The sequence below is a fragment of the Sander lucioperca genome, chromosome 4 (genome assembly GCF_008315115.2).
Source record: "Sander lucioperca isolate FBNREF2018 chromosome 4, SLUC_FBN_1.2, whole genome shotgun sequence".
In the NCBI taxonomy this organism is placed as follows: domain Eukaryota; kingdom Metazoa; phylum Chordata; class Actinopteri; order Perciformes; family Percidae; genus Sander; species Sander lucioperca.
In genome coordinates, this window is record NC_050176.1 from 40,805,909 (window position 1) to 40,833,408 (window position 27,500).

At 42.1% G+C, this 27,500-nt stretch overlaps 3 protein-coding genes and 1 pseudogene across 3 annotated transcripts in view; all 4 read right to left on the minus strand.

Annotated features, from left to right (window-relative positions):
• Positions 1–23,221, minus strand: part of kat14 (lysine acetyltransferase 14) — a 32,746-nt gene extending 9,525 nt beyond the window's left edge. Inside the window, exons 1-5 of the mRNA XM_031298553.2 lie at positions 22,955–23,221; positions 21,792–21,913; positions 19,479–19,600; positions 18,495–18,667; positions 15,590–16,024 (exon numbers count right to left, since the gene is read on the minus strand). Coding sequence (XP_031154413.2) covers positions 15,590–16,024; positions 18,495–18,667; positions 19,479–19,600; positions 21,792–21,913; positions 22,955–23,213 — 1,111 coding nt within the window. The 5' untranslated portion in view covers positions 23,214–23,221. The remainder of the gene's footprint in view (positions 1–15,589; positions 16,025–18,494; positions 18,668–19,478; positions 19,601–21,791; positions 21,914–22,954) is intronic.
• LOC116048142 overlaps positions 1–27,500 on the minus strand; it is a 568,688-nt pseudogene that overhangs the window by 116,498 nt on the left and 424,690 nt on the right.
• The window catches only part of LOC116049154 (CD209 antigen-like protein E), a 236,056-nt gene that overhangs the window by 31,425 nt on the left and 177,131 nt on the right, over positions 1–27,500 (minus strand). The window lies entirely within an intron of this gene.
• On the minus strand, positions 22,975–24,924 carry LOC116049162 (protein PET117 homolog, mitochondrial). Its single transcript, XM_031298591.2, has 3 exons — positions 24,733–24,924; positions 23,968–24,104; positions 22,975–23,224 (listed from the first exon to the last, which is right to left on the minus strand). Exons 1-2 carry the CDS (start codon positions 24,826–24,828, stop codon positions 23,973–23,975), a joined length of 228 nt encoding a protein of 75 aa, XP_031154451.1. The 5' UTR covers positions 24,829–24,924; the 3' UTR covers positions 22,975–23,224; positions 23,968–23,972.

The window sequence follows — 27,500 nt, forward strand, 5'->3', positions numbered from 1 at the left end:
ATATTCCTTCAATGTGTACATGTACTTAGCATAAAATAAATATTATATGAGATATTGTGTAAACATCATCCAAATACACTGTCATGTTAAATATCTCAAGCCAATATTTCAATCCAAACCTCAAGCAAGTGAACAACACAAACATAGCAAGCCAGCATATAATTCTTACTAGTCCAACAGCAAGATGCCCAGTCTGTCAGCAGACAAAAAGCCAGTTTGGGATTTACCCTTGCTTGGTCACTCTCCTTTTCTCTTCTTAGCTTTCTCAGTGTCTTCTCTTCGATCTCCTAGTCTCTGGCATGATGTATGTAGAGGCTTCTTAACCCAGTTCTGTTGCCCGCTCGAACGACTCTGGTTCTGGCATGACACAGGCGCTGCCCTCCACCAGCATTTATTTCCCCCCATGCCCCGTCCTTAAAAACCTCCTTCCAGCGGTCTAAAACTCCCGTGCTAATGGGGTAAACACCAACATTACCCCAGTGCTTCAAGCTCAGAGTCCTGGCAGAATGCTAACTGAGCTAACTAGATGACAGCAGCTAGAGTTTAGGGTTACTTTAGCAACAAGTAAAGCTTTCTGTACATTAGGAAACTCCGTAAATCACAGAGTCGAGGCAGAGCAGCCGAAGGGCATTAGAGGGAAAACCACATTCACTAAAATCAGTCAATTCAGTTGCAGACTTCTCCTGGCAGTTCGTACCTGCTCACCAAAGCTACATAATGTGAGAAAAGGTAATCAGGCCCACTGTGGAAATGACAAAGGCCCAGTTTTCCTTTTACAAGTCGAAGTAACATCACAATTATTCTAAAGCTGTTATTTTAAGGTAAACAAATTACAATATGTTGCTTTTAGACATTTTTAAATTCAACAGACATAATACCTTTATTTATAACATAATGTACCAATACTGACAGATTGAACTGACTGAAATTTACTGAGGCTGCTAAGTTAGCCTATACAAACTCAGGTTGCAGTTAGCTGTGCTCTGTTAGCCTATACAAACTCAGGTTGCAGTTAACAGTGCTCTGTTAGCCTATACAAACTCAGGTTGCAGTTAACAGTGCTCTGTTAGCCTATACAAACTGAGGCTGCAGTTAGCAGTGCTCTGTTAGCCTATACAAACTGAGGCTGCAGTTAGCAGTGCTCTGTTAGCCTATACAAACTGAGGCTGCAGTTAGCAGTGCTCTGTTAGCCTATACAAACTGAGGCTGCAGTTAGCAGTGCTCTGTTAGCCTATACAAACTGAGGCTGCAGTTAGCAGTGCTCTGTTAGCCTATACAAACTGAGGCTGCAGTTAGCAGTGCTCTGTTAGCCTATACAAACTGAGGCTGCAGTTAGCTGTGCTCTGTTAGCCTATATAAGTTCAGATTGCAGTTAGCTGTGCTCTGTTAGCCTATACAAACTGAGGCTGCAGTTAGCTGTGCTCTGTTAGCCTATATAAGTTCAGATTGCAGTTAGCTGTGCTCTGTTAGCCTATACAAACTCAGGTTGCAGTTAACAGTGCTCTGTTAGCCTATACAAACTGAGGCTGCAGTTAGCAGTGCTCTGTTAGCCTATACAAACTGAGGCTGCAGTTAGCAGTGCTCTGTTAGCCTATACAAACTGAGGCTGCAGTTAGCAGTGCTCTGTTAGCCTATACAAACTGAGGCTGCAGTTAGCAGTGCTCTGTTAGCCTATACAAACTGAGGCTGCAGTTAGCAGTGCTCTGTTAGCCTATACAAACTGAGGCTGCAGTTAGCAGTGCTCTGTTAGCCTATACAAACTGAGGCTGCAGTTAGCTGTGCTCTGTTAGCCTATATAAGTTCAGATTGCAGTTAGCTGTGCTCTGTTAGCCTATACAAACTGAGGCTGCAGTTAGCTGTGCTCTGTTAGCCTATACAAACTCAGGCTGTAGTTAGCAGTGCTCTGTTAGCCTATATAAGTTGAGGCTACAGTTAGCAGGGCTCTGTTAGCCTATACAAACTGAGGCTGCAGTTAGAAGGGCTCTGTTAGCCTTTACAAAATGCGGCTGTAGTTACCAGGGCTCTGTTAGCCTATACAAACAGACAGTACAGAACAAAAGACAGAAGAGGCACATCTGGGTTTGGGTCGAAAGAATGACCCACTATTTCACACGTCAAAGACACAGTATGATTTAGCAACCACACAGGATAGATGGTATTTAGTGCCAGCCAGTTTTAATGTGACTACTGTATTTCAACTAAGTTACTTTCCTTTACTACTGGTTCAAGTAATCAATGTTCAGATTATAACATTGACTAAGGCTGCGTTCCAGACAATCAGAACTTGAATATTTCCAACCTACTAGTTTAAGCACAATGGAACCGGCCCAGTTCCTGCCTGTACTTGTTTGGTATTAGCAAGCTTGTTGATGACTCCAATGAGGATAGCATAGTGGTGGAAGTCACAGTTCTAGTGGTTCTCTGTCTGTGCTTTGCTTTCTCTTTCTCTCTCAATGAGATTTATTTGTGATAGATTGATTAATGCCGGCAATAACATTACTTGCAAGTTGCACCAGTAACTTAGTTGTTAATGTTCATTAGCTGATAGAGACAGGTAACTGCTGTCAGCTAGCTGCAAGTTTCTATACTGTAAATGTAGTTCGAGATTTTTTTCAGTTTTACGGTTTCTTTCGCCAGGCTTTGCCCTCTCTGTCATACACAGAGCAGAGCAGCGGTCAATAATGGCAAGCTCCATGGTGTTTCACAGGACTGCTCCTCAAATCCAGTACCTCCTAAGCCGCTGCCTCGCAGCCCAGTTGCCCAAACACCAGTACCTCACCGATCCCATTACTCTTCCATTACCCCACGCACTAACTTTATTGTCAGTATAACTGACAATAGCAAAGGCTTGAACAGCCATGCACCATCTCAGCCCAATGCCTTTGTTTTCCCCAAGCGTAACTTTGGCCAGACTGCATGCACATTCAGTGTCAAAAGAGATGTGGTGGTGACAGGTGAAGGTATCAGATGGTAAATAAAATTCTAACGTGTAACATTGAGCAAAAACTATGTAAGATTCAATGAAAGATTAGATAATAATTAAATAGCTCAAGACAGGCTGTTATGTTGTGGTTATATCACAGCTAAGGGGGGTTGTTTGGCCTGTTGCGAAGCGTCATCCTATGGCAATATGACAGTTATAGGCACATTCCAATTAAAATGAAAAAAAAATAAATAATAATATTCACAATAGAATAGGCCCTCCAGGGCTGACTGCCTGCATATACCAAGGCAGTTGCTATGGAGCGCAGCACAGAAAAATGCTTAACACTAAAGAAAGTCACACTATAACACAAACTATCCGATCGAGGCAGCGGTAGAGCAGCAACTCGTGTTCTGCGCTGTCAAATGACTGCTTTTGAATGAATGCTTTTGTAAAAACAGCTTCAGTTCCTCATCGTAAAGGGCTGTCTGACAGCAAGGTAAAGCCTTGAAAATATTCTAAATATAGCGGGGATACTTGTGTATGGGCAGTTTGCCTCCGTGGCACCAGCTATCAGTTTATTAGTCCCAGAAAAAAAATTCTGGCTTTTGTATATGAAGTAATAAATAATTACTATGATTTAAAGCTTTAGATGATAAAATAAAAAAGTGCAAATTATATCTTACAGTACTAAAGAACATGCATATTTGCACTAGTCACACCACTCAGTTCTAAATTCCTAAATGTAAACTACAAAACCATCTACCCTAAAATTAAGGATATTAAAAGTGTATACAAATATTTTCTTTTGGATGCAATTATAATTTGGTGAAACACAACTCAACAATACCATGCAATACAATGATACCATGCCCATACTAAATCAAAGAGGTGAGGGAGGAATACACATTTCCTGACTTTTTTGGTCCCCAATTTACCTATGCCTGTCACGAGGATTCAGCTGCTGACCTCAAACACACTTTTCCTGACTTTTTCGGTCCCCACCTCGACCTTGCCCATCCCCCACCCACACGAGAGCTGCTGACAGTGAGTGGGCGGAGCATGTGCAGGTGCAGTTAGAAGCAAGCAGGAGCACAAGCTGGCAGCAGCACAGACAGAAGGTGCTCCTACAGACACTAATGGACGAGGAACACATGGAAACTAACGTTGGGTAAGTAAAGTTACACTGAACTGTTTTAGTAATTATTAATTAAGCGTGTTTTCAGTCTTAGGTTTGCAGCTAATGTTTATATTAGCATGGTTTGCCAATGCTAACAATGGCTAAGTTGTCACCAGCTAGCTAGCTAGTGTTACAATATTGTTAGCAAACTACAACGTTAGCTACACTTTTGAGCTGGTATTTCAGCATATTTTTCGGTTATGGACTGCCTTTTTTGCCGCTGACTGTTACTGGGCTGGTCTCTACTTCTGTATAGTTATAGTATTACTAACATTATAAAGTTAGATAATATTCATGTCTGTGGGAGCAAGGGGCTAAGGAGAGAAAATGGGGATGTTTAATGAGCATTTCTCACCTGCTACAGTGATCAGTAATGTTAATGTTAGCTACTGTAACTACCAATGTTCAGTATCTTTCTAGAATAAGTTCTTAATACAGGGCTAAACAAGTTATACACCTAAAGTTTAACAAACAAAAAATGGGCTAATTATTTTCTAATCTTAAAGAAAACCATGAATTAGTTTTACTCTTCTCATTCATATCAATGGTTCTGCTAGCACAATTTACTTTAATTCTGTTAAAAAATGGTGTTGGAGCAGCCATACAGCGCAGTGAGACAAACCAACACATTCTTTTTTTTCTTCTTTTTTTACACACCAACGTGTTCTCATTTTTAACTCGTCGTTACGCTTTGTCATTGTCAACGCACAGGACACCGAGGGCCCAGACTAGGTTTAGTATAAGGAATAAGAATAAGACCAGGCTGGACAGACGCACAGAGAGTAGCTTTTCCTCACAGCGTAAAACATGTCTGAATGTAACAGTCAAATGTGAGGTGGTGGAAACTGACTTATTAGACTTCTACAGGCTGCTTTGTGTAAAGTTTTAGCTGTTATTTTAAATCTGAGGCATTGCTTCTATAAATATCTCTGCTTTCATTCTGCCACACCTGCAGTGCTGTCTGTTGTTCTGCACATGGTCACATTTAACCTGGTTAATTAAGAGCAGGTAAACAGACTGATAAGAGCCCATAAACTTCATTCAAGTCATTTTATCATCTCTATAACCATCTTTTAAGTAAGGGAGATTTTTTTTCTCTGTATAGGTTTAAGCATGGACTTGATTTTCTTATCTCCACAAGCTGCAAACATAACCTTATTTGTTACTCAAAGAAACTTAACTGTAGAGCAGCTACTGGGCATCCTTCAAATTACAGATATTTAAAAAAATTATGAAAGGAACGATGGGATACATACAGATGTTACATCAACTGTTTGTGTTTAACCACTTGCAAATAGAGTGCAGGATACACCAGGCTGAAGGAACGCTTACAACGCCTGAGGGAGCTTCATAATACATCTTTATCCGGGAACATGGAATCCGTAAAACACCAAAGCCAGGTAATAATAAGGTGGAATTTTAAATGTGATACAATAATGTAATATAATATTAATACACACATTCAAATTCACCTGTCTTTTCAATGGGGCCTCTTATACTTTGTTTTAGTTTTTAATAAAGAAAACTATGTGTGTAGGAGGGTAGTGCCCTGGCTCTTTAGCTCTTTGTGAAGTCAGGTGAACAGTGCAGTACTCTGAAAGTCACCCCCATCGGTGCGAAACATCTCTCCTCTCTCCGTTGACTTGTATTGTGTGAAGGTTTCCTCTTTATTCTGTCTGCTAGAAAACACAAACATGTCTAAAAGCTGCTGTGTGGCGGTATTCACTACCAACAAGGTAAAGAACCCAGAACTTAAATTCTTAAGGGAGAATGGAGAGACACAACGCTAACAATATGTCCGACGTTACATTTGCAAACATTTAGTTACCAAGTCAAATATCAAAATGTTAGTTTTAGGCTAACTATATGTCTGTAAGTTAAGCTAACACATGTAACATCAGACATGTCTTTAGATTAGTGTCAGAATCCTACAATTTCTCCATTCTCTCTGCTGATATCTCACGTCTGTATCCACTTTTCTCTTTATAAAGCTCAGTTTTTTGAATCAGCAGCTTATAAAAACTTAAGTTCTGGGTTCTTTACCCTGTTCATAATGAATATCAGCACTCAGCAGCTTTTAGACATTTTTCTGTTGTTAGTTAGCAGATGAAATAAAGAGGAGAAACCCTCACACAATACAAGTCAATGGAGAGCAGAAAGTTGTTTTCCTCTCTGGTGGGGGCAGGACTTAAATGCACCCTGTCTCTATGACGCCCACTCTCCCTCCATGCTGCCAGTGCCCTGAGTTCCTCATTCATCCACTGACAAAAATTCAGCCAGATGCTGGCAGTAGTACAGGCGCTGGCGGCATGGAGGGAGGTCAATGCCAAACTCATGGTGTGAGTGCAACCGTAGCGTGATGAAGCGGGAGATAGACAACTTTTTAAAACATACGCACTATGAAGGATAGAAAACTGCCGAGATTATGGGAAAACATTTTATTTATCTGATTCACTGCTCATTTTATTTCTATAGTTTGTAGCTGACTTTACTAGCTGACTTCTCTATTGGCTGTTGAAACAGGTGACATCCTTACGTTATAAAACCAGCCTCTGGAGACTCAACCAGCTGAGTTGGGACGGCATAAGCTGACTTGAGTCGAGTTAAGACGGGCCAGTTCAGACCCCAGCAACTTTTACCTGCTATGTTCTAAAATTTCATCTCATTGCGAATCTTGGTCTGAATTGTACTTAAGGCGAGACACTACAGGTGAATAGGCTAAAATTTTAAAATAATAGATATCTCCATGAAACTTCCTCAGTTGATTACTTACACAAGTATATAAAAAAAATTTATTACAAGTTTTTGAAATGTGTATGTTTAATTATGCAAATTATGCATTTTCTCATTAAATATGCGCGATTTTGCATATATTTTCGGTAGATAGATCTGAACATATGATAAAGCCAGGTGCAAAATTCTTTTTTCATTTTGTTTACACACAAGATGAAAACAAAATTACAGAGGGATTTCAGGATATCTGCTTTCATTACCTAGGAAATCAAAATATACTGTCCATAGCCCTAAAAAAATCGATTTTCGCCATGTTTTTTTGCTTAAAATGTCACATAAATCAGGGCAGGAATGATTTATTAACAAATCCCTCTGTAATTATCTTCAGAATACTACTAAGTGTATAACTGGAAAGTTTGGTGCTACACAGGCTGAGATGTTTCTATTGGAGAATGACAAAAAACTCATTTTGAGAAAACGGCATTTAAAGATTTAAATAGTGGAATTTAATACATTTCTATTGGAAAAATTGCTCAAAAACAGAATAAATGCTCAGGCCCTTAGTGATCATAATATAGAATATTTCAAGCTCATGAAAATTGATTATTTAATAAAATGGCAGGCATATAAGGCCTACAACTGCAGTAACTTAATGAATTAACATTGGCGTATCATGCACAAAGTTGCCGACAAAACCCACGCTGGACAGTTGTATGGACACAGAACAAGACCAACAATAGATGTAACAGCTTTTTTAAAAATCTAATTGTCCATTCCAGCACCATATGTATTTTAGCTGTGCTTAGACTCTTGTGCCTATGTTTTGCACTGGCAGCTGTGACGGCCTCAGCTTTCGAGATCCTGAGCATATCAGTTTCTCTCATTGAATTGACCATCACATGTGCTCTGAAGCCACAACTTCTCCATAACAGAAAGCATCCGAGGCTCCTTCATCAAGGTGGAGATGGCCATACTTGCTGCTGCTCCAGCTTACTTTTCCCACAAAACAGTCCCCTCAGTCAGCTGATGGTGAAGATAACTAACCAGAACCAGTCCTCTCAGTCAGCTGATGGTGAAGATAACTAACCAGAACCAGTCCTCTCAGTCAGCTGATGGTGAAGATAACTAACCAGAACCAGTCCCCTCAGTCAGCTCATGGTGAAGCTAACTAACCAGGCTCCATTCAGCACTGGTTCATAACACAACAGAACAAAACTAATTATGACTCATTCAAAAGACCAATATTTAGAACATTGGAGAAAGCAAACAAAGTAGACTTAATTATTATTTGACAGATTATCTTCACACTGTCGGAGATACAAAGAAGAGACGGATCCTGACTAAATACAGTCTCAGTGACCACCAGCTGGGTCAGACAGAGATACACTTCCTCGTCAACTGGGAAAAACTATCTTCACTAAGAGAATTACACCTTGGAAAAATAGCCAAAAAAAGTTAACACCAGAAGAGAAGCTGGTAGTTCTCCTAGGAGAAGGGACAGCAGCTCCACTGACAGCTACATATGGATCTGCCTGCTACAGCCTGAGGGACTCACACCACTTAGGATCCCAAAATTACAGATTTGTGTTTGCCTATTATATAGTAATTATATTATACAAAACTGTATGTGTGTGTGAGAGAGAGAGAGAGAGAGAGAGAGAGAGAGAGAGAGAGAGAGCGTCTGATTACCTCCGCTGTCTAAACACTCCTGTTTTCTGAACGACAGTTTAAACATCGACGTACTATGTGAAGGCATTTCATCATCTGCTGTCTTAGTTTGTGATCCCCTGTGTCTTCTTGCTAATAACAACTGTTATCGCTGTTTCGTCTTCTCTGAGGTGATTTTCGGCCGTTTTCGACGCACTTCTTTCAACATTTTGAGCTACCGCGGAAATGTCAGAGCGCATCACGTGACCATTCTGAACGAATCACGTTGCCAGAAATTGGCATCAGCCAATGAGATTGCGCATTTTGAGTTAAATCCCCCCTTTTACTTTCATGATTGGTTGCTGATAAAAAGGAAATTACCATATTTGGATCCGACAGCATTGTACAGGAGAAAGAGAGCTTTCCAACGGTATATGTGACGACAGGGTGCAGACAGCGATCGCGGAGCAGCAGGATGATTTAGAACGCCAACTTTTGTTGAATTTAGGTGAAATCTACCGACGCAAACAGACAAAGTGTAGTAAAATAAAGACCTAAATGTGTATTTCGGACTTTATTTCACCACAAGTCTGAAAGAAGACATGTTATTGAAGGCAAATAGCCCAAAATCTCAAAATTGACCAGTGAAAAAAAAACGATGTTTTTGCCTGCCGTGTCTCGCCTTAATAGTTTACTTCAACCTGGCTTTTATGGCTATGATTTATATATATATATATATATATATATATATATATATATATATATATATATATATATATATATATTTTTTTTTTTTTTTCTCCCTAAATTCTACATACTTTGCTGCCTTAACCTGAAAAACTGTAAGGGAAGCATGCCATGCTTATAGCAGAAACACTGTGATATAGTGATTATTTTGCCAGTAATTTATATTGTTTTTTCCCCCCACAGGAAGTAAGCCTAGATTCTGAGAGTTCACATGATGAGGTTGGTGATGACCCAAATGTACCACCCCTGAGGAGAACTGACAGCGTATCTGTAAGTTTGCATAATTAAAACAAGCTGGGCACCTAACTTTTACAAAAGAAAATAAACAGACAGGATAATTCTTTGGGGAAGGTTGGCAGGTTGGCAGTGAATCCTGAGCGTAAGTTCCCATATGAACAGACTATGCTGAAACAGCTGAAAAAAAGTTCTCAACAGTTATGGCGTTTTTCCATTACATGGTACCTGCTCGCCTCGCCTCGACTCTACTCGCCACGCTGTGCGTCCGTTTTCCATTGCAGATTTTAGTACCGCCTCAGCGTGGCTGGTCGTCTTGCCGGCTCGACGCACACACAAGCGCACAAGTATAACATCAGGCCACTTGAGCTTGTTTTACAGTTCTGTGGAGGCTCCATGCAGAGCTTTCTCCGTAGCCTGTGTAGCCTGTGTAATATGTGGCCTGATGTATACATTTGTCAGCTGGTTTGTGCGTCGAGCCAGCATGTGTGTGTGTACGTAGGATACGGTGAAAGCTCTGCAAGGAGCCGCCACAGAACTGTAAACAAGCGGTGCCGTAGTAAACTACTGTGACCTAACGCGACACACACACAGAACGTGGAAGGTGAGTTGTTGCCAGAAGACACATTTAGTTTCTAAAGAAGCTGGAGGCAGCAAAAACAAACAGCTGGTTAAACTGTTTAAAAATAGCGGGTTTGTTCAGGACACCCCCCCCGTCTGTCGCTTTCACGTCACCTTTTCGGCTCGCCCCAGCTCGCTGGGAACCTCGACTGAGGAGGTACTAAAAAAAGTACCTGTTAGCAGGTACCAGGGACTTTTTTTTGTAATGGAAAACCAAAAAATGCGAGTAGAGTCAAGGCGAGTCGAGCAGGTACCATGTAATGGAAAAGCGCCATTACTTTACCTAAGTAAATATATTGTGAAGTTCCTTTTAAGCAATAGTTTTTTTTATTTGCTATTGTTTCTGAAAAGCATAATTTGTCACATCATATATAAGGAAGAATTCCATTTTGCAATGTGCATCTCAGATCACATATTCACTGACTGTCATTACTAAACATTGTGCCAAAATATGACAATGACGTCACCGTCAGTTGGCATATTTGCTAGCTAATCACTGTTTAAGTAAAAAACTGCACATAGCTAGAACCTTAGGATAACTTTGCATGAAACACACATGTTACACACAGTTTAGCAACAAGCTATTGTAGCTGTCATATGAGGGGACCTGCATTAGCGTGGTTTTCATGGTAAATCAGCCAGTTAAGTGAGTGATGAACAAAGTCTTCCTGATTAAACTAAATCAGCTAAACTTTAGTTCATTAGTTCATACAAACAATTAAAAAAATTATATTAAAATACCGTGGAAAAAGCAATAATTTATCCCACAGTGCTCACATTTGGTGATTGGCAAGTATGGAATCCAGTTTACTACTTAAAGACAATTGTAACAGTGACCACACACAACACTAGAACAATTTGATAGCTGCACCAACAAAAAACTCGTTCAAAGAACCAGAAACCAATAAAATCAGGAAGGTGCTTCTATCATTTCATTGCTTCAAGAATTGCTGCTTCATGCAGCATCTCTGCCAAGCACTACAAAGATGCCAGCAAACTGAAATAGAGCCCTGTTGACTGGCTTCACCTACAGCAATGTGATGTTTTTTGACAGTCTAGTTTGCATACTCAGATTAGGTGACCATTGGTTAATTGTTGTACAGTGATTGATGATTTTGGTTGGAGTATTTGCAGAACGTTTTCCCCCATATCTGGTTTTCCACAGTGGCAACCTACATATTTTTCATTTCAAAAACTATTTATTCTTCTGATAGGAACCTCAAGATCCAACAGACGACAGCGGCCCTCTGATGAGCCTGGCAGTGTTGAACCTGCTCCCACAGGTAACCCACAGACTGAGGCCATGACACCTGATACCTAGCGCCTTGTTTGGTCTTTACCTTTGTCACACAGAACTGCTAAAGAGTAGGAGCTAGAAGTGAAAAGCCCAGTTGGGAGCTTTAGAGCATTTCGGAGGTGTAGCGTTTTTTCCTGCTGAGACGTCTTTGTTTGGTCTAATTGCTATGATAAAAAATATCCAGAAGTTAGAATGTTGCCATAAGGTAGAGATCCCATCAGCGGTTAAGATGACTGATTTCCCCCTGAGAGACTGGGCTTTGACTCCTGGTCTGACCATTCCTTCTGTAACACTAGATGTGCCTACTGTAGATGCAAATGTGCAAGTCATGTTGAAACAAATAAAAACGACAGATGTGGCCTAAAAACAGGTATTTCACACAGTAAATGCAGTGGAATATGGACCCAACCATTTTTAATACTTTAGGCCCTGTTTTAAAAAATATGTATGTAGTTAGTTTTTATGACTGTTATTCTCAAATATGATAAACCATCAGTCTATATAATAAATACAGTTAACTGACAAAGCAGCCAATAAGTAAATTGTTGCCAGTTAACTGTCAATTTTTGTATTGAAATCGTTGTTGCAAATGAGAACTTGTTCTCAACTACCTGGTTAAATAAAGGTTAAATTAAAACTGCTGTTTTAAGAGCTCTTCCCTCAGCCCCTCCCTCCATATAGTAACCTATATGAGAACTAGTCGTTCATTACAGTCATCGTCATCTTGATTGTGATCCCGATGCTGTTGTTTAGCTGCAATTTTAATGAGAATAACAGTCCTGTTTCCTTTGTAAGCCCTTGATGACATACTGTTATTCAAGGCTCTAGCTAGCTACATAAACATGAACTCAAGTTAAGTTTTTTTTATGAATAAAACTGAGCAAATCATTTCAGAGATTGAGAGAAAATGGTGCTAATAGTTTAGCCTTCTGCTAATTCTACCCACAGGCTTGTGAGCCTTCAGTATCTAAGAAGAAGTACAATACGTAGTTTTCTAAGTAGTATAAATACACCTTGGGCAAGTTGAGACTGAGTAACTTATTTTAAAGGAACACGCCGACTTATTGGGAATTTAGCTTATTCACCGTAACCCCAAGAGTTAGACAAGTCCATACATACCCTTCTCATCTCCGTGCGTGCTGTAAGTAAACAACCGGGAACTATATTCTCAGGCGGAAGAATATAGTACTTGGGCGGAATGATTTGCTTTGCAGCAAACCTGTCTGAGAATATAGTTCCCGATATGTTTACGGTTAGAAGATGGCTGTGTCTCACGTTACGTTGTTATTTGTACACGCTGTGACTCTACAAATCACAACATGTAAATAGGAACATGCTGGAGTTATTTTGTCACTTATTGGGAGCAGTAGGCTAGATGGAGCCAGTCACCTGCATGTACTGTGATGGGCTGCTGCCTCTGGAGCCGTCAGACAGCCTTACAGCACACACGGAGATGAGAAGGGTATGTATGGACTTGTCTAACTCTGGGGGTTAGGGTGAATAAGCTAAATTCCCAATAAGTCGGCGTGTTCCTTTAAAAATGACATAGCAGTAGTTTTGTTTGTTTTCTTGACAGTAACTTTAGGTACTGGGCAGTGCGTTACCTGACACAGTAAGCATAGTATCTGCCACTGAGAGATAACACCTCTGCTCACAACAGGTGATAACCTGGTTACTAAGTGATAAGTAAATATAGTCAGTGCTTGTGTTATTTTTCTATTGTCAGCCACTAAGTACCGACAGCTTAACATTCCACACATTAGTCAATAATGCATATATACATTAATTATACATATATAATTATACATTATTATTACATATAATAATTAGTCAATTTACAGGCTTTGACTTGGTGCAGAATATTCACTTTTAGGATATTGCTCAATTAAAATTACACATTTGATCAAAATAATAAAGCTGATTGTCACTGGTTATTGAATAATATTTTACATCACCAGACTATGACCCTAATTGTCTTTTTTTCTGTTTCTTTAGAAACCTCAAAGAAGAGGAGTTGGTTATTGCCAGAGGTCCACGCTGTGGAAAAGACACAAGAATCTGGTAAAGTACCAGGGAAGACGGAGTGTGTTGCCTGTATTAAGGCTTCACCAGAAGCACTTACAAAATAGAATTATTTCTGTTTCCTTTCATAGCAGTAGAGGCTACAATGATTTTAGCAGTGACTTGTCTGTCAAAGATCCATTAGTCATAATTGGCTAAACTGCATCTGATGTGTAGCTGGACTTCACAGTGGTACTAACAATATGCTCATGCTACAATAAAGTGTTCTAAATACTTAACTTGCAAAATGACAATTTGTATATCATGTTACTTATTAAGTGTTGCGTAGAATTAGTGAAGAAAACCTTTTTACCTGCATGCCTGAACTATAAATGGCAGTATAATCCAAGCATGGCGTCAGGGTTATGTGCTCGCAAGCAAATTATATTTTTTCCCACGCGCAGATATTAGTCTTCACGCAGCAATTAAAAAAATTAAGTTGTACAGGTGACTGCGAGCAAGAAACAAGACAAAGGGAGAGGTGAGGAATGGCTTCAGCATATATAAAACAAAGCAGCAAGGATACGGAGCAGCCAACACACACGTGAGTGTCTGCTTTGGGAGCACTGGAGAGAAATACATGCTCTCACTAGTTACTATGTTTTCAAAGTGGATTTCTGCTGTGCTAATGAAACTGAGTTTTTACTAATTTTGGGCAGAAACTAAGGGAAGCACTGGACCTCTTGTGATTAGTCACTTTCAAGGCCCTATCACCCACATGGAGCTCCTTAGTCTACCCATTGATTGACAGCTATTGTTACAGGAAGCACAGAGTTGGTGTACAGGCAGAAAAACAGTTTTTCTGTCTTTATTAATGATAATTGACCTTTTGGAGCGTATTTTCCCTCCAGTGCTCCTAAAGCAGACGTACTTACACCTGTGGTGACTGCTCTGTGTGCTTGCTGCCTTGTTTTATACACACAGGAGCCACTCTTTGCCTCTCCCCGTTTTGTTTCATACTAATAGCTGCCTTTACAACTCTCGATTGGTAAATTAGTGCGTGAAGACTAATATTTGCGCCTGTGAAATATAATTTATCAAAGATAAATGTATAACCAAAATAGATACATGTATCAACATGCAAGAACAAGTGCAAAGTCTTTCAGTAAATTCTTCTTGCACTTTCACACTGAATGGCAAGTGCTTCTGGTGAAGCCTTAATACAGGCAACACACTCCGACTTCCCTGGTACTTCACCAGATTTTGTGCATTCTAAAGTTTTGCTTCTTGTAAAGTTAAATTAGTGACAGAATGAGGCTTGTAGGATGTAACTAGATTAATAAAAAAATAAATGCAAAGGCCGTTTGAAGGTTTTGTGAAAATATGAGCTGCATTTTGGAAGAAAACATCTGCTATTTAAATCATCAAACTCAGTAAAAAGCAGCTTTGTAAAGCAGGTCTGGTGTTTGTCATTAGAGATCGATTGACAAACCAGTATTTCATTTTAAAATGATTTTATTTGCTATGTATTCAATCATACTAAGTAAAACAGCAGTAAAAATGAAGCATAAAAGTGAAATCTGCTTGTTAAAGGTTTGGATTTTGAAAGAATATACTCTAATGTGTTGTTTCAATCTAACAAAATGCTTGTCATGAGTTGTGCAGTGCCCAACAGTGGTGTTGATTGTATGCCAATAGACATAACATGAATGGTCCCCAGGAAGGACAACAATTCAGGTTTTGTCCCCAGGGGGGGAACAAATTCAGGTTTTAAATTTATTTGAGAGTGTTTGATGTTTAAAGTGATTTTTGTGTTCACATAAAATTATAATAATTTTAGCAGTTAAAATCATGTCTCTAGACCCTTTAGAAAGGGTGGATCCCATCAGGCTGCAGCCTGTCACTGGTCCCCACGGGGTAGCAAAAACCCGTATGCGTGTGTGTGTGTGTGTGTGTGTGTGTGTTAGTGTGTGTGTGTGTGTTAGTGTGTGTGTGTGTGTGTGTGTGTGTGTGTGTGTGTGTGTGTGTGTGTGTGTGTGTGTGTGTGTGTGTGTGTGTGTGTGTGTGTGTGTGCAGCGTCATGTAAAGTAAATAAAGTCTGTTTCCACAGCACATTTAAACATCTATCCTAATAAACTAATGTGTATAAACAGTATATATATATATATATATATATATATATATATAGTCCCCAACCGTAACTCACCGTGGAACAGAGCCTGAGGCGGCATGGCGTCGGGGATGAGGTCGGCCTCCGACAGCAGGCTCGGCGTGGCCGAATGTGACGCCGGTGTACCGGGGGCGGAGAAGTCCGGAGACGGCGAGGGCGACGGGCTGGTGAGCGGCGTTCGGTCCGACGAGCTGAGAGAAGAGAAGTCGATGACCTCACCTTTCTCCAGGACAAGGTCTGGCCGGCGGCCGGCGCCCCCCCCGCGGCCCCCCGCCAGTTTGACCGGCGTGGAGGCGGCGCTGCGGTCGGCGTAGCCTCCCACTGCCTCCTTCTGCGCCCGCCGGATTTCTTTGGCCTCTTGCGTGCGACTGCGCTTCTCCTTCAGCTGGATGGCGTTCTCCACGGGGTTTCTGGCGCCGCGCTTCCTCAGGCCCTCCACCGTGATGATCGGGTCCAGCGCCGGTTTAGAGGCTGAGGGGGAGGAGATCAGGAGACGGTTAACTCAAAGCTCTGGCCTAGGCAACAACGTGGGAAAAAAAAAAGACTAAAACGTTTAAAAGAGCGACAGAACTGCGTCTAAAGTGTCCAAAAAAACATCAAACCACGCTTTAGACGGTATTCTTTGAATGCATATATATATATATATATATATATATATATATATATATATATATATATTTATTTATTAGGGCTGTCAAACGATTAATTTTTTTACGTTTTATCACATGAATAAAATTAAATTCTTACCAGTGGATCTTGACTTGGAATCAAATGAATGCAAAGAAAGTTACTTTATGAACTTGATTGAACAAGATTTGTAATTATTTATTTACTGTAAACAAAAGAAAAATGTGTGAATCTGTCATTATTGCACAATTCTTCCAAGTACCTAAATAAAAAACTACAAATCCCTATCCTTACTAGAGTCAATATAGTGTTTAGTAACTCCTAAATAGGGCTGTCAAACCATTAATTTCTTTTAATTTCTCTGAATTTCTGCGATTAAAAAAATGAATATATATACACACACACACATATACAAATATATATATATATATATATATACACACACACACACACACACATATACATATACACATATATATATACACACACACACACACACATACATATATATATATATATATATATATATATATATATATATATATATATATATATATATATAGAATAAAACACTTCTAGAGACATTTGCCATTTTTAGGCAACAACGTGAAAAAAAAAAAAAGACTAAAACGTTTAAAAAAAACAACTGAAAAAACTGAAAAAACAGCATGTGAAATGTCAAAAAAAACATCTAATTGGGCGCCCGGGTAGCTCAGTTGGTAGAGCGGGCGCCCATATTTAGAGGTTTACTCCTCGACGCAGCGGCCGTGGGTTCGACTCCGACCTGCGGCCCTTTGCTGCGTGTCATTCCCCCCCCTCTCTCCCCTTTCATGTCTTCAGCTGTCCTGTCAATAAAAAATTATTTTGGGGCCTAAAATGCCCCAAAATAATCTTAAAAAACAGTTAACTGAAACCTTTGACGTAGGAATCAACTAAGAAGTCAAAAAAAAAGAAACACAAGTGTCGAAAGAATCGACAAAAACTTGGGAAGAGACAAAACTTTTAAAAAAAAAAGCTACACTGAACTAAAACGTTGAAAAAATATATAGACAAAAACACTGAAAAAGCAACAAAAACTTTGGAAAAAAGAGACAAAAGATCGAAAAAAAGAATTTAAAATGTCAGAGGAGGGTCTGACTAGTCCACACATCGTTCCTGGATGGGAGGACAACGTGCTCTGGTTTATTGGCATTTCTTTAAACCAATCACAATCATCGTGGGCGGGGCTAAGCTCCGGACGGAGCCACGGTGCCTCTGCTAAACAGTCTCAGGAAGGAACTTGTTTTGGTGGAACATGTGGACGTTCAAAAGTAGTTTTAGTCGTGCAACAGAAAACTCAGATTGGACAGATAGTCTAACTAGCTGTCTGGATTTACCCTGCAGAGATCTGAGGAGCAGTTAACCATAGTCCTCACAAATCCAGGTTAGAACGCCAACTAGGGTTGGGACCCGAAACCCGGTTCCATGTGGAACGGGTTCCTACACAAGTGGTAGGAATCGGACCTGATTAGAACGCAAATTTCGGTTCCTCATTTCGGTTCCACTTAATGTGTCGACTGAAATATTTTCCCTCTGTCGCTCCGAAACGGACGTAAAAAATCCCCCTCTCTCTGTAGTCTCCCGTTAGCTAGCTACTGTTAATGTAGGCTACTGTTAAAATGCTATATTTTCCCTCTGGGCTCACCAAAACAGATGTAAAAGCATATTAACCATTCACTGTTAGGTGACTTAGGTTTACTTATTATATATATTTAAGTACTTTAAAACATTAATATATTGTTACATTTAACCCTTGTGTTGTCTTCCCTTCAACCTTGAAAAAAACACTTTTTTTTCTGACATTTTTTACGCCTTTTTTTTCACAATTTGTTTTTGCTTTTACCAACGTTTTAAATTTTTTAATTTTTCTTCTACACATTTTCAGCGCTTATTGCTACGTCCCATATTTTCTGATATAAAACAAAAATTTAAAACGGGTCAATGTGACCCAAAGTCAACACAAAAATAATTTTCAATTTAAAAAAAAAAACTCCTTTCTTTGATGTCATTTTTCAGTTTTTCAAGAATCGGTTTAGGAATCGGTATCGTACAAATCCAAACGATATCCAACCCTAGATGCAACACAAAGAAAGAGGAAGGGGACGGACACCCGGTCGGAGAAAAGCACACACGGGGGAATATCCAGCAGCACCGGAGCAATCCCAGAAGTGGAGCATCGTGGATATAGACTACACCTGGAGTAACCCCGATTGGACGATTTGATAATATGAGCGACCGGCCACGCCTACGCTGCCCCTCCCTCCTCCCAGCTTACCTTTAGCCTTGGTGGTGGCTTTGTCCACCTCCAGCCGCAGAGTCGGAGGTCTGTTCTGGACCAGCTTCCACCAGCCGGGCTCGCCAAACTCCTGCGCTCCGGACCGGAAGAACGTGGGACTGCCGACCGACAGGCAGCCGGCCACCGTGCTCCACCACGTGGAAGTCTTCTTCCTGCAGAGTCACACACACACACGCAGACGGGAAACATCACCTTCTGGACCAATCAGTGAAGTCGCTTTATAGAGGCGGAGCATGAGGAGCACGGTGACATCATAGGCGTGTGGGATCAATCAGAGGGCAAAGGTCATAAATAAACGGTGATAAAGGCGGTAGGACTGTAACATAATGTCCCAGGGCCTATTTCTTTCTTTTTCATTCCTCTTTGTTGTAAAATCATTTTACATTAACTCTCCTGTTCTCCTCGGGTCAAATTTGACCCATTTTCAAAAAGTTTCTATATCAGGAATTTGGGTTTCTTTCAACCAAATTTTAAAACAAAATAACGTGGATGGTTCCCTACAACGCTCTTCACAAGTTAAATACGTGATCAGTTCACTACTTTCATTGAATTTGGGTGTTTTATTCAATTTTATAGCATGTAAAGAAACATTTATAAAAAAATTTTTTAAAGAAAAGTAGGAAAAATGACAAAAATGTCAGGATAATCCTCATATACATTAGGAAAAGTGAGAAAAAAATATCAAAAACCACAGAAAAATATTGACATTGACAGAAACTTTGAAAAAAGTGACAAAAGTGTCTAAAAAGACGACCAAAATGTTGGAATTTTGTTTTACATTTTGACCCAGAAAAACAAGAAGTTGCTGCATGGTCGACAGGGAAGACACCACGAGTGGTAATGATGCACTTCCGTGATCATTCCCGACACTATAGTCGCACATTTCAACAATGTTGCCAAGTCAGTGCCAGAAACAATAGAAGCAGGATGTCAGACAATGTTAAAAACCAAAGTTAAAGTGACCTCGTTCCCAGCAGGAAGTTCCAGTGTCGGCCAATGAAAGCACAGATGTCTTCTTTCCACCTGAAGTAGCCCTGTCGGCCCGTTCCCTCCAGAGACAGGTTGTACATGGCCAACATCACCACCTGGCAATAATAATACAACAAATCATGTTCACAAGCATCATAATCAGGGTTTTACTACGCCAGAGGAAGCAGGGTAGGCGCTCAGATGGAGGCTTATCTCCTCGCCATCATCTAGAATAGCACACATACATCTTACATGTTACGTTAGACAGAATAACAACTATCCACACGCGGAATATGAAATCTAACCCCACAGTTGTTGCTATTGTTACATCCAAGGGCATAACTTTGGGGGGGTTGAGATCTCCAACTATCTAGGGAGGTCCTGGGACATTCATGCATGGATTTAAAAAAGTGCCAAGGAACAACTAAGACAGGAGACAAAAACGCAGAAAAGTGTCCAAAAAAAAAAACGCAGAAAAAAGCAACAAAAACGGCAAACAAAATTATTGATAGCAGACAAAAATTCCCAAAACGTTGCCAGAAAAAGGAGAAAAATACTCAAAAAAAGTCTAAACAATTGTCTAAAAAAATTGTCAAAAATAAATAAATAAAATAAACGAAATAATTGGCGAAAAAAACTCGAAAAAGGCGGCGAAACTCCAAAAAAGACAGCAAAAATATTGAAAAGGAACAAAAACTTGGAAAAGGCCCGTTTTTTATTCAGGGCTCTAGAGTGCGACCAAAATGTGTAAGGGTGCGACTAAGATGTTTCCTAGGTCACACCGGTGCACCTAACGTCCTCTCATCTGCTGCCTCTCCACTAAGGAAGCGATGTCGTTTATATCATTATGGTTTAATGTTGCGTTACGTGACCCATTCCTTCTGTAAAGCCGTCCCTGTGTTTGGATCTTTCCCCCCCCCCCCATTCACTCACACGGCCCCCCAGCGCCGCCGGTCCACACTGCTGACATTTGTCTACAGTTGTAATTATTATTACCACAGCTGTATATTAAGTATGAGAGGGGAACCTGTATTATTACCACAGCTGTATATTAAGTATGAGAGGGGAACCTGTATTGTTACCACAGCTGTATATTAAGTATGAGAGAGGAACCTGTATTATTACCACAGCTGTATATTAAGTATGAGAGGGGAACCTGTATTGGTACCAGTGTTTCTGCTGAATCACATTAGAAGTTATTGAATGTAAGTAACGTCAGCTGGTTGAGTAATAGCGTGAGACGGAGCCTGCTGGACCTGGGCGAGAGATGTGACCCACGGCCACATTATCATAGTTCATAAAAACACAGCGCAGCCAGGGACGATACAGACATTTCATACACCAGACGTTAACGCCACTGACCCACCAAAGAGCATCCAGCCCTGCTGGACCCATTCATGATGAGTCAGCCATCACTCTGTGAGGAGGATATATACCTCAGTCCATCGTACTCCCCCTCTCTCTATCCAGGTCTGTTACTGTTGTTGAAAACAAGTGAAGGAGCTTTCTCAGAGATATATATATATATATATATATATATATATATATATATATATATATATATATATATATATATATATATATATATATTTTTTTTTAAATATATCCCAGGCTATTTATTTCAGATAATTTACATGTGTTGCAGCTGTATATTTTCAAACTGGGCAGGAAATCCTGTCTTTGCTTTTTATTTTAATCACAATCTGTTTTAATAAAAGAGCTTGTGAAAAGTGGCTTTGACTTAAAACTGAACATTTAGCCCACTGTGTAAAAATATATATATTAGAGATATATATTGTGTATCGCCATTCTGCCGAAAAATACAGAGATATGATTTTTAGTCAGTTAGGGGGGGGGGGGGGGGGCAGTTTGGAGGATTTGATGCTAGGGAGTGTGGCAAGCTGGTTTAGCCAAGGCCAAAGGGGAAGAAGGCCAGATGACAGGTGTTGGCCATCTGAGGGGCATTTGACAGGAAGGGGGGGGGCCACTATAAGACTTTGAGTACAGTAGAATTGTGCTTCAAATAAAAAAAAAAACGTACCAACTCCTTATTCTTGTTTAAAATAATTGACATAATATATATGTGAATGTATATGGAGCGTGATAAAAAGGTGATCTTGAAATTGTGGCGTTAATGGCGACGGGAGGAACAATTTGGGTGCACCTAAATTTTGTGCTGGTGCACCTAAATAAAAAAAGTTAGGCGCACCAGTGCGACCAAGGCAGAAAGTTAGTCTGGAGCCCTGTTATTATTGGGGGGGTTGTAAATAAGGCCTATGGTTCCATCTGTACTGACTCAGGTTGTACCTGCTGCCAGGTGAGTCTCATCCTCTCGAAGCTCTCCTTTCCGTCCTCGGAGCAGTCGGAGCAGATGAATTTAAAGAAGTTGTCTCCTTTCAGGTAGCTGGGCTGCTCCCCTCTGAGCTGAGCTGAGACACAGAGACACAGAGAGAGACTCAGACCGCTGACAGGACAACACGCAGACTCACACATTCACCACTGTTTCTGGACATTTACGGCTTCAACATAATCAAAAACACCTGAACAGGTACATGAACATTAAAGGGTAACTTCTGTATCCTTCAACCTGGACTCTATGTCTCCATGTTTGTGTGTCTGAGTGTCTGATGTGAACAACAGTCTCTGAAACTGGTCCAGTATTAAACAAGAACCAAGCTGTAATGTAACCTGAAATCACCATCACCAAACCCACCAGACTCCATGTAAATAATCAGGACTTTTATCATGGTAAAAAAACACTTCATTCAAAGTGGACAGAAACTAAATAAAACTATCAAAAGCCGTCTTGGTTCATCTTTCCACTGTTCCAACAATCACCACTCTGGTTTGGTTGATATAAACCCTTAATTCACCCATTGACATGTGGAAATATGCTGGCTCTATACACGCTAATAGTACTGATTATTTACATGGAGTCTGGTGGAAATATGCTGGCTCTATACACGCTAAAAGTCCTGATTATTTACATGGAGTCTGGTGGAAATATGCTGGCTCTATACACGCTAAAAGTCCTGATTATTTACATGGAGTCTGGTGGAAATATGCTGGCTCTATACACGCTAAAAGTCCTGATTATTTACATGGAGTCTGGTGTAGTTTGGTGATGGTGATTTCGGGGCTGTTTCATGTTAAACTAAAAGGATCTTACTCTTTAACTAAAAGGTCTATCTCTGTAGGGATCCATCCCATAATGTTGTCAGACACTTAGAATAATAATCTGAGTCTGTCAGCAGCAACAACAGAACTTTTAGTGACTCTAACTGCTGCTGAACATTAGTCCTGTAGGGTTACATTACAGCTTGGTTCTGGTTTAATACTGGACCAGTTTCACAGATTGTTGTTCTCATCAGACACTCAGACACACAAACACGGAGACAGAGAGTCCAGCTGTTATAACTTTCCATATTCAGGATGTTATGGAACATAAAGGAGCAGGTAATGAATCTCACCTGCAGGGACCCACTTGTGGCAGCGGTCGCAGTAGAAGGACATGTCCTCGCAGGCCCAGCCTCCGTCGGCCTCCTCGCCCACGTCGCTGGTCAGAGAGTCTCCGCTCTGGTCGTGTGACAGATCCACCGACCCCTGATCCTCCGACTCCACGATCAGGAGAGTCTCCCCCTCCACCTCGCCCTCCTCCAGGCCCTCGGAGGCTGACGTACAGGCCGCCTCGTCCTCGCCTCCGGCCAGCGGCTCGCTGCTGCTGTCCATCACTCACACACCTGGAAACATCAGGTGAACGTCAGGTAAACATCAGGCTCATTTTGAGTCATTTTTAATGATATAAACTTGTGTAATGTCAGCTTGTTAAATATGAATATGTCCTAGTGTCTTCTCTCCTCTGGGACAGGAAACTGAAGATCTTTGAGTTGTTGACAAAACAAGACATTTGAGGACATCTTCTTGGGCTTTAGGAAACACTGATCCACAGAGACAGAACTACTCATCCATTCATCCAGGATATAATCCACACATTAACAACTGTCTGTCTCTCGGTGTGTTTAAATGTCTCTGTCTGTCTGTCTCTCGGTGTCTCAGTGTGTTTACCTGTCTCAGTCTGTCTGTCTGTCTCTCGGTGTGTCTACCTGTCTCTGTCTGTCTGTCTCTCTGTGTGTCTACCTGTCTCTGTCTGTCTGTCTCTCTGTGTGTCTACCTGTCTCTGTCTGTCTGTCTCTCTGTGTGTCTACCTGTCTCTGTCTGTCTGTCTCTCTGTGTGTCTACCTGTCTCTGTCTGTCTGTCTCTCTGTGTCTCAGTGTGTTTACCTGTCTCAGTCGGTCAGTCTGTCTGTCTCTGTGTGTCTACCTGTCTCTGTCTGTCTGTCTGTCTGTCTCTCGGTGTGTCTACCTGTCTCAGTCTGTCTGTCTCTCTGTGTCTCAGTGTGTTTACCTGTCTCAGTCGGTCAGTCTGTCTGTCTCTGTGTGTCTACCTGTCTCAGTCTGTCTGTCTGTCTCTCTGTGTGTCTACCTGTCTCAGCCTGTCTGTCTGCGCTGTCTCTCTGCCTCCAGCTGTGCAGTCAGAGTCCTCTGCTCCTCCAGCAGTCTCAGATTCTCCTTCTTCCTCTCCACCCGCTCCAGATCTCGGACTACACCCTCATGCAGACGCTGAGAGACGAAACACACACACAGGGACATCAAGTAACCGGAAAACAGCAGCGAGGGGGAGACACAGCCAAGCAACCTTTCACTTAAATATATTATAGAGTACGGCTTACATGCAGTTCAGTGTCCTAAATTATTTTCCAAAGACTGAGTGTCCCAACTGATGAGGGTCTTATTTGAGCCAGATTAGGTGTTAGGGTAGCACTGGTGGTTTAGCAGGTTCATAATTAATTAAGGACATTGTATGGGGAATTTTGGACACTAAACTGCACGTATACCTCAAAGTTAACCGTTAAAAAGTCCCTAAAACAAACAGCAGCTAGTCGTTTCTCTGGTGCTTTTATTTTGAAAATCTATCCCGAATGTGTTTCCTAGCTGCTGCTGTTTTAGCCTGACAGAATTTATTATTTATCTCTACCTACAGTTATATCTGTTAACAGTCTGTCCGCAAAACACATCTCTTTACACATGTATGTTTAAACATCGTCAGCGGTTTAATTTGAAATGATGAAAAAAGTCTGTTAACTTGTTGTGACCTCATAGCTCCGCTGCTAACGGCTAGCTAATGTAATTGTTAGCTGCCTTGCTGTTTAGCGTTTAGTCCGGCTCTGCTCGGCACGGACCGGTTTACCTGTCTGTCCCAGGACTGCTTAAGGTGAACACCAGTCACGGTGCTCAGAGTCAGAACCACAGAAACTCCCAGAACCACTTTAGAGGTTGTAGACATCCCGTTAGCCTGTGGCTTCACGTTAGCCAGCTGCTAACTGGCTCTGATGCTGTTAGCGCCTCCACTTCTTCATGTGTTGCTGCTGTTGATTCTTCTCTGTGTTAACAGCGCCCCCTCTGGTGGCGCTGCGCAGAGGAGGACAAAGGCTGTTTATTTATTTATTTTAAATTTGGAAGGGAGTAGAATGTTTTTAATCAGTATTTTACAATTTATTTTATTTTATATTTTATGTTACTATGTATTTATTTATTTATTTATTTATTTTAAATTTGGAAGGGAGTATATTTTCTTTAAATAATTATTTTACAATTTATGTTATTTTATATTTTATGTTACTATTACTTCTCCTGGAACCATCACCTTATCGTGGTGGAGAGGTTTGTGTGTCCCTATGAACCTGAGGGCTGTGTTGTCTGGAGCTTTGTGCTCCTGGTAGGGTCTCCCAAGGCTAAGTGGTCTCAGGTGAGGGGCCAGACAAAGAATGGTTCAAAAACCCTATGAAAAAACGAGGTAGAGATGGAGTGACCCTGCCCGGAGGAAGCCCGGGGCCCCCGTCTGGAGCCAGGCCCAGATGGAGGGCCCGTCAGCGAGCGCCTGGTGGCCGGGTTTGCCACGGAGCCCGGCCGGGCACAGCCCGAAATAGCTACGTGGCACCTATCTCTCCAACCCATGGGCCCACCACCTGTGGGAGGAACCGCTGGGGTCGGGTGCGCTGCCACATGGGTGGCAGTGAAGGTCAGGGGCCTCGACGGACCAGACCCGGGCGGCAGACGCTGGCTCTGGGGACGTGGAACGTCACCTCTCTGTGGGGGAAGGAGCCTGAACTGGTGCGGGAGGTGGAGCGCTACCGGTTAGATCTGGTGGGGCTTACCTCTACGCACAGTCTCGGTTCTGGAACCATACTCCTGGATAGGGGTTGGACTCTTTTCTTCTCCGGAGTTGCCCAGGGTGTGAGGCGCCGGGCGGGTGTGGGGATACTCACAAGCCCCCGGCTGAGCGCCGCTACGTTGGAGTTTACCCCGGTGTACGAGAGGGTCGCCTCCCTACGCCTGCGGGTTGTGGGGGGGAAAACTCTGACTGTTGTTTGTGCGTATGCACCAAGCAAGAGCTCGGAGTATTCGGGCTTCTTGGAGACCTTGAATGGAGTCCTGTATGGGGCTCCAGTGGGGGACTCCATAGTTCTGCTGGGAGACTTCAACACGCACGTGGGCAATGATGGAGACACATGGAGAGGCGTGATTGGGACGAACGGCCTCCCTGATCTAAACCAGAGTGGTTGTTTGTTGTTGGACTTCTGTGCTAGTCATGGATTGTCTATAATGAACACCATGTTCGAACATAGGGATGCTCATAAGTGTACTTGGTACCAGAGCACCCTAGGCCAAAGGTCAATGATCGATTTTATAATCGTTTCATCTGATCTGAGGCCGTATGTTTTGGACACTCGGGTGAAGAGAGGGGCAGAGCTGTCAACCGATCACCATCTGGTGGTGAGTTGGGTCAGAGGGTGGGGGAAGACTCTGGACAGACCTGGTAAGCCCAAACGGGTAGTGCGGGTAAATTGGGTACGTCTGGAGGAGGCCCCTGTCCGACAGACTTTCAACTCACACCTCCGGCGGAGCTTTTCGTGCATCCCTGTGGAGGCTGAGGGCATTGAACCCGAGTGGACAATGTTCAAAGTTTCCATTGCTGAAGCTGCGGCGAGGAGCTGTGGTCTTAGGGTCTTAGGTGCCTCAAGGGGCGGTAACCCACGAACACCGTGGTGGACACCGGTGGTCAGGGAAGCCGTCCGACTGAAGAAGGAGTCTTTCCGGGATATGTTATCCCAGAGGACTCCGGAGGCAGTTGCAAGGTACCGAAGGGCCCGAAGGGCTGCAGCCTCTGCCGTGAAAGAGGCAAAGCAGCGAGTGTGGGAAAAGTTCGGAGAAGACATGGAGAAGGACTTTCGGTCGGCACCAAGGTGCTTCTGGAAAACCGTTCGCCACCTCAGGAGGGGGAAGCGGGGAACCATCCAAGCCCGGGTGGTGGTTCCCCTTTTCAAAAAGGGGGACCAGAGGGTGTGTGCCAATTACAGGGGTATCACACTTCTCAGCCTCCCCGGTAAAGTCTACTCCAAGGTGCTGGAAAGGAGGGTTCGGTCGATAGTCGAACCTCAGGTTGAAGAGGAACCATGTGGATTCCGTCCTGGTCGTGGAACAACGGACCAGATCTTTACTCTCGCAAGGATCCTGGAGGGAGCCTGGGAGTATGCCCAACCGGTCTACATGTGCTTTGTGGATCTGGAGAAGGCCTATGACCGGGTCCCCCGGGAGATACTGTGGGAGGTGCTGCGGGAGTATGGGGTGAGGGGGTCCCTTCTCAGGGCCATCCAATCTCTGTACGACCAAAGCGAGAGCTGTGTCCGGGTTCTCGGCAGTAAGTCGGACTCGTTTCAGGTGAGAGTTGGCCTCCGCCAGGGCTGCGCTTTGTCACCAATCCTGTTTGTAGTATTTATGGACAGGATATCGAGGCGTAGTCAGGGTGGAGAGGGGTTGCAGTTTGGTGAGCTGGGGATCTCATCGCTGCTTTTTGCAGATGATGTGGTCCTGATGGCATCATCGGCCTGTGACCTTCAGCACTCACTGGATCGGTTCGCAGCCGAGTGTGAAGCGGCTGGGATGAGGATCAGCACC

Excerpts from the sequence above, each read along its gene's own strand:
- LOC116049162 (XM_031298591.2), bottom strand. The coding sequence starts at position 24,828 with ATGTCTACAACCTCTAAAGTGGTTCTGGGAGTTTCTGTGGTTCTGACT. Across the intron at positions 24,105-24,732 it reads AGCAGTCCTGGGACAGACAG|CGTCTGCATGAGGGTGTAGT; the intron begins GTAAACCGGTCC and ends TTCGTCTCTCAG.